Source organism: Lissotriton vulgaris, chromosome 7 (genome assembly GCF_964263255.1).
Source record: "Lissotriton vulgaris chromosome 7, aLisVul1.2, whole genome shotgun sequence".
Lineage (NCBI taxonomy): Eukaryota > Metazoa > Chordata > Amphibia > Caudata > Salamandridae > Lissotriton > Lissotriton vulgaris.
The window spans coordinates 1,238,277,066-1,238,284,524 of record NC_141695.1 but is presented as its reverse complement, the minus strand read 5'-3'; the positions used below and the strand labels follow the sequence as shown (position 1 = coordinate 1,238,284,524).

The 7,459-nt window shown below is 43.1% G+C and overlaps 1 protein-coding gene across 2 annotated transcripts in view; it reads left to right on the top strand.

Moving 5' to 3' along the window:
• Nucleotides 1-1,852: 1,852 nt before the first annotated feature.
• LOC147703301 (uncharacterized) overlaps nucleotides 1,853-7,459 on the top strand; it is an 86,624-nt gene continuing 81,017 nt past the window's right edge. Inside the window, exons 1-2 of one of the 2 annotated variants that reach the window (XM_086931737.1) lie at nucleotides 1,853-2,038; nucleotides 3,234-3,299. In XM_086931737.1, coding sequence (XP_086787863.1) covers nucleotides 1,990-2,038; nucleotides 3,234-3,299 — 115 coding nt within the window. In that variant the 5' untranslated portion in view covers nucleotides 1,853-1,989. Of the gene's footprint in view, nucleotides 2,039-3,233; nucleotides 3,312-7,459 lie in introns of both variants that reach the window. The other variant, XM_086931736.1, reaches the window with a different exon arrangement.

The window sequence follows — 7,459 nt, the reverse complement described above, 5'->3', positions numbered from 1 at the left end:
CTCTTCCAAAAAGGATCCTTACACCTTTTTTGGACTCCAGCAGTACCCTTGGATCATTATCACCTCCTTAAAGAACTGTGGCAAGGTCATGCAAGGATGAGGAATCATTGTCAGGCCTTGCCTTCATCCCATTGGTGAGGACGTCATACTGTCAAAGTAGCAACAATTAAACCACCTTACAAAGATGAATTGTGCATCCTGTGGCTGAATACCCAGTTTCAGGGCTTTTAATATAGTGGTGGTATTTTATTTGCATTCTTAGGGTCAGACTTAAAAGCATTTTGCACTGTGCCTGCATCACAAAAGTGACGTAAACCAGCACAAAAGTTATTTTTGTTATTTACTTTCTGGAAATTGCCTAACAGTAACGTATGAATTACTTATCATCAAGCCAGCGTTACATGGGTGATACATGGGCGTTCCCATGGAACCAACCATGATGTTTGACACAAAAACATATCTATCAAAAATTTGAGACAGGGCTTTACATCACTAAATTGATCCCACTTGAAAGGAGGCATTAAAAGGAGTATTGGTTTCATTTCTCCTTTCTTTTCCGACTTTGCATGTGTGCTGCAATATACAGCACACAGACAAAATTGGAAACGTTTTAAAAGCTGTATAGGAATAGGATTGTACACTGGAAGGGAACTCTTCCAGTACAAAACCTATGATAGACTCAAGCAAACAACCTTATATTACAGCACAAAGGAGTGTACATGGCACTCAACAGCGAAATTCTGTGCTGGCGAGGGTGGAAGAAAAAGACATGTCTGTAGATATGGCACTCTCCCAGGCGTGTAACATAGGCCCATGCAGCCCCTGCAGTGTGGGGGAGAGGGGCAAGCTCCAGGGGGCCCTCTCAACACAGCACCTTTGCTGGAGAACTCCTGATTGAGTCCAGAGAGGCCGCTCCACATACCTTGCAGGGGAGCTCCCTCAAGTTTCGTTATGCCACTGCGTTCCCCTGCTCTCTCCTTCTCATGCACTGGAGCTCAGAATTTTTTGGCTACTACACTGTGTTGCTTGAGTATTTATTTAATCTGGCTCTGGGCTTCAATTTAGGTTCCAAATCACATTTAGAAATCACGAAATGCAATATTTCACTAAATTTGTTCCTTTGCCTGAGCATTAAATTCAAGATGGCGGAGTCCTTGCGCACAAAGTGGTGGTTCACTCAGACCCAAGGAATTACACTATTTACCTCAATTGTGGGGTTCAGCTTGGGTCTTGGAGGTGCACTCCTATTCAGAGTGATGACCACCTCTGGAGCTCAGTCTAACTCAGCTACTTCCACTCAAAGAATCCTGAATACAGTAGGCCATGGCCATAGCACTACCTATCGTTTTGTCTATACAATGGAATGAAACGTGCCCACTGATCCCCTTGCAATGAGGCATTGCCACATAATAATCAGAGGGCTCCCGCCCACTGAAAAACAACTTGAAAATGTCCCTCCATTGTCTTTCAGAAGGCAGTGGACGATATAGTGCAGCCAATTGTGTCATTGCTTTTCATTCTTTTGTTCTAGAATGTAACTTCACTGTCCAATCGGCAGAATATGGGTATTGTCCCCTCAACTGAAGGAAATCCAGAATTATACGGAACTGTGATTTCACAAATGCAACTTTTTCTCCACTGAAACATCTTTTGGATATGGCAAGAGTCATCATTACTGTAAAAAACGAGGTGGTAGGTAAAGCAAACGTCAGCTCAAGATCTCGACCCCTGGGAATGTTTACTTTCTGCCTATAGGTTTAGTGACAAGTGCTACGTGTTTGGTTTTGACATATGACTGCAATGGAGCACATTAATTCACTAATCTAGGATGTGTGTTGTTTGCTGACCATAGCACCTGCCTTGCCACGTCACTCTGGGGGTTGAGCTGTAGCATCCGAGACTGGTACAAGTACAGGGTCTCTGCTCAGAGCTTGTCATCAAGATTCAAAAGGTTGAAGCTTGAGATCGACAAACTCTCCTCTCGCCAACATGAAGATGGTCATTGCCTTCCTCCTAGTGGCTCTCTGCTGCTCCCTTGGTAAGTAGCTTATTCTCGTACTAGAGATTCCCTGATAAAGTTCATTCTAGATTCTAGTTAGTTCAGAAATTATTGTGGCCTGTCCAACCAGAGAGAACTTTACTGTCTGCATGCCAGGGATGGAATCCTGTTCAAAGCACCATCCATTAATCTGAGGGTGGAAACCAAATGATGCCAGGTCCAATCAGTGGTGTCCAACGGTGGTCAAGGAGGGCCAGAACCACGCAGGAAAGATAAGTCTACATGGAATAATTTTGAGCAGAACAGATTTACATTATTTGTGCTCATTCTAAAATTCTGGCATGGATCAGGTGCTACTGGACCTACGCTGGACACCCCTGCTATACACTGGTAATGCCTCGACCTTGGCAAAAAAAAAAAAACACAGCAGCTCTGTCCTTCCAGTAATTCCTGACTTGCAAACAACATGAACAGAACACTGAGAGTGAATCTGGAATCTAAGAGCCACTGTGCCTGAATACATATTTTTTAATCTATCTGTTTCTGAATCTATTTATTTATATAGTTACTATTAAGTAGGAGAAGCATTTTGACATGAACCATTTCGTCATGTACCGAGCTCAAGCAAACAGTCTACCTGTCATAAAACATTTTTGTGGGTACCACTTTTAGAAGGCGGGGAAGAGCAACTATGGTGAATAAAAAAGCTAAAATGTAAACATTTGTATGATTTACATACGAACATCCTTTCCATTCAGTTGAGTCTGTTCCATCCTTCTCCCACGTTGACTCCCAAACACACTCACCAAGCAGGCTGTTGTCTATTTGTAACTCAGTTTATCAGCGCTGTAAGGTCCAGACTGTGTCACCTGCACCTTACATACCGAATACCCCTCCCCAAATGTGTCCTACGGCAGCAGGGTCTTCGGTGGTGTCAACATCCTTTAGGAGTGCTAAGGCTTCCTCTTATGCATCAAAAGTAAAATATAAGGTCTGACTGCAGAAGCAAATTCGGGGAGACTTTTAAACATGTGTGGGTTCATGTCTGAAATACTTGTCAGTGAGGAGGATTTTTCTGCAACATTGACAGATTTCGCAAAAGAACAGGGCAATTCCTCAAAGCCCATTGCAAAAAGACACCTAGGAAGTGCTTAAACGAAAATCTGCTTAGCTCTTGATCTGAAGGTGCAGCAGAGCCGTGCTTCAGACTCATCATTTCGAACTTCTTCTGCAGGTACCGGAGACAGTACTGGAAGGCGACCGAGACAAGTGCAGACTGTGAGTTACACCTACTATAAAGGTGAGTCTTCAGGTAAAGATGCTGGCTGTCCTGGACACATATAGGGCAGACTTCTTCCTATAAATGTTACATTTTCATTATCCAAAATAAAGAAAAAAACACACAGTATAAGGACAAGTTCTAAACTACAAGATTTTCCTCCCTGCCTCCGACTTGGTCCAACTTAATTGGCTAATATCAAACTATTTGGGTACTTTGACATTTTAATAAAAGTGGTGACATTTTTACCCATTTTTAGGGACGAACCTGCGTGAGCATGTGCGCTGGAGCATGCTCTCACTTACAAGACACTATTGTTTGCAGTAAAGGGCTTTAAGTCCTTACATTGTTCACTATTTGTTGGCTTTAGTGGCACTTTTCTTAGCTGCCTCTTGATTGGGCGGCGCAGGTCAAGTATCAGTTCTATTGCTTTCTGTGGAGCACAGACCAAGCACAGATGTATTTAACTTGATCAGTGTCCGTCCGCTGCTCACACTCTGATTGAGGTACCATTTATTTTTTCCCTCCCACTGTCCTGTCTAGGGCTCCCTCTGTCCAACTCCCAACCCTTCATTCATAAGACTTAGAGGCTTATTTATGAGAGGCTTGCGCCGCGTCACTTTTTCTGACACTTCGGCAAGCAAATCTATGAGGCCACGCAAAGGCAAATCTATGAGGCCACGCAAAGGCAAATCTATGAGGCCACGCAAAGGCAAATCTATGAGGCCACGCAAAGGCAAATCTATGAGGCCACGCAAAGGCAAATCTATGAGGCCACGCAAAGGCAAATCTATGAGGCCACGCAAAGCCATTTTGCAGGGCTTTGCATGACCTCATAGATATAGAGTAAGAGAAAGCAGAGCAAGTTGCTGGGTTGCCTTACATTGTGCCAGGGAGACAGGGCCGGACTGGCCGTAGCGGGCACCGGGAAATCTCCCGGTGCGCCGCACGGATGGGGGGCGGTTTTGGGCCCCTGGGGGCCGTTTTTGTTACATGGCCATTTTTGCAGCATAGCTGCAAAATCGGCCCTGTAACAAAATCGGCCAAATACCGGCCCTGGCAAACAGCTCGGCGGCACCCCCAACCCCCCAGGGGAGGGGGGCGGGTACAGACGAGCACTTTGCCAGGGCCGGTTTCGGTTCACAGTCCGGCCCTGCAGGGAGATCTACTTAATCAGGTAAAGCTGGTGCAGCGCCAAAACCTTACGCCTCCCCAGAGGAGGCATAGGGAGTAGAAATATGGTGCAACAGTGCCTGCATTGGCACTAGGCAGCAAATTGTACACCAGTGCAGAGTAAACGGACCAGAATGCATTGTATTTCAATAAAGTGCTGCATTCCTGCCCTTTCGCATTGGCATAGACCAGCTCAGCAAGAACACTTGCAGTGCTGCCCTAGACATTTCCTCATAAAGGAGGTCCTTAAGGTACTGTCACCTGCAAGCACACAGAGCTGCATTGCTTCTGGTCATGCGGCTCTCTGTGCATTGCTTGTTCAGAACATCAGACCTTTTAAAGCTCTGGCTGTTCCCTTCCCCACTAGCCAGAGGCAGCTGCAAAGTCAATAAGAAAGCAGCAGTGTAAAGGAACAAGGAGAATAATTAGATCAAGGGCAGGCTCCCCAGTAGTGCAGCCTTCTTACAACAAAATAAGCTGGTTTAGTAAAATTGCATGTACCGGTATTCAGCTCTGAAAAAAAAGCTCATGTGTTTTCTCTTTTGTTTCATTGAAATATCAAATAATCCTATGATGGCTTTTCTCCTAGACATGTTTCATCATTAATTAATTGTGAAGTCATGCAAAAAACCTTTTATTGAACTAACCCTAGCTCCGCCCCCTCTCTTCATCCTTTCCAAGAAGCAGATGGAGGATGAAATATGATGGAAAACTTATATTAAAATGCGACCAGAGTGTAGATACGTCACTCTGTCAACCTCTAAATGGAAAGCAAGCCAGCAGCAGTAACATTCACAAAACGCATTGAAGAAGACAATAAAAACTTGTCCTACTACATTGAACAAAAAAAGTGTGAGAGATAGACGCAAACCACTGGCAACAGTAACCCAGTACAAATAATAATACATACCACTCTTCACAGGCAAATGAACCGCATCCGCCCAATCAGTGATTTCATATTTTATCATTGCAGGTGGATGAGGAGTCAGCTGCCGGTAAGAACTGTGGGGACGGGTGGGTTGAATTTAAATAGACGGCAATAAATAACTTAGGGCCAGATGTAGGTATCCAAATACCGGTCGGTAACGGCCGAAAATACTAATTTTCGGCCTTTACCGACCGGTATTTGGATACTGAGATGTAGGGCATCTCAAAATACAGATTCGGTAATTTTACTGAATCGGTAATTTTACCAAATCGGTAATTTTAATGAATGTGTAAAATTACTGATTTGGTAAAATTTACCGAATCGGTAAAATACTGAATCTGTATTTTGAGATGTAGGTGGCACTGTAAACAGTGCCACAGGGCTTTAAGGATTCGTTATTTACCACCAACTATTAATTGGTGGTAAATAACGAATACCTGTGTACATGCAAATCTGTGCATGTACACATGTGCCATGTGGCACACATACATGCCCTTAGGGCATGTTTGTGTGCCACATGGCACACAAGCCCTAATCAGGGGTGCAACAGGGTGTAAAAGTGTCATCCTGCCACCCTTGAATTTTTCTGTATTTACCGAATTGGTATTTACCGATTCGGTAATTGATATTTATTCCTATGGGCCTACAGGCCCATAGGAATCAATGGTAAATATTGAATCGGTAAATACCGATTCGGTAAATACCGAATCCTACTGATTCTTTATTTTTTACCGAATAATTACCTACATTGGATTTACCGATTCATAAATACCGAATCGGTAAAATTCGGTATTTATGAATCGGTAAATCCAAAATACCTACTTCTAGCCCTATTTTCCCTCTTCGTCGTCTGTCGAAATTCCCCCTACCCAGTCCCACTGCCCCACTGCTCTTACCAGCATGGGCTGTGGCTGTAAGGTGTTCTGGCTCCTGCATCCTTGTCCCTGACTCAGTGACATAGATAGTGTCAGGCATGCCTGCTATGTTCTGTGGCTACAAATGATTAACCATACTTTTTTTTTCAATTTGGCTCTGCTCACTGGATAAAAAAAAGCAATGTCCCTTGAGCATCGTTCAGTCAGGGAAATGGGTGCTTCATCGTGCTTACTGCTCCTAAATCTGAGTTTACTGTTTACTTTCTAAATTTGCGTTTGCACCTGAGCCCTTTGAAAAGATGCGCAGGTACACGGAAGGTAAAGGAAGGTTTTATTTTAAATTAAAAAGACAACAGGAGGGAGCTGTCAGCCAGTTCTGCAACGGTCAAGATCTCTCTTGTCTTTCACAACACTGCATGTCTCGAAATGCAGACTTTAAAGAGTGTAAGTGCAACACATCTCCCTTCCCATATTAACCCACTAATCTGGGTAAGCTCAGAAACCATTTACTAAACAAGTGAAATTAAAATAACCAAAAGGAAAGGAATACAATTTAACAAAAGCAATGTGTGTGTGTGTATGTATGCATTGGCGAATCAATTAAGGTTGTAGTATTGATGCTTATTCACTTTTCATGTACATAGAGAATTGGATTTTAGGTTATCTGTTAATATATGCTCAGCATTTTTATGGGATTTTTGTATATATGTATATAACTATTTATAGCAAAATACCTATCATTTTTATGGTGTCGTGTATAACAATGCACGTTTAAATTATCAATGCTATCCATTGTGGTCCTGAGACAGGTTCCTAAAATTGTTATTGATTTATATGGAAACAGAGAATGTTATGGTTAGGGATTTATCCCATAACTTTGTATAACCATGATGCCAGGACACATCAGATTACCAGCATTATGCGACCCAATTCATCATGTTGATTCATGTGCAATATCATGCTTAGAGGGATTGATCCCAATACTGTTACTTCTGTCTTTAAAGCGCATAGCAAATTAAGGGTTAATATTGTAGTATTTCTACTATTTTCCTTGTGCTTCGAATGTACACCCACTGTAATTGGTTAATTCAGTTGCACTAGCACTTTAAATTTCTGCCGCCGCCCTCTGTGGCGCCATGTGACCAAGGCCTCTGGGAGGCCGAAACGCTATGCTGTCCGTTGCAGAAAATAAATAATTACTCACG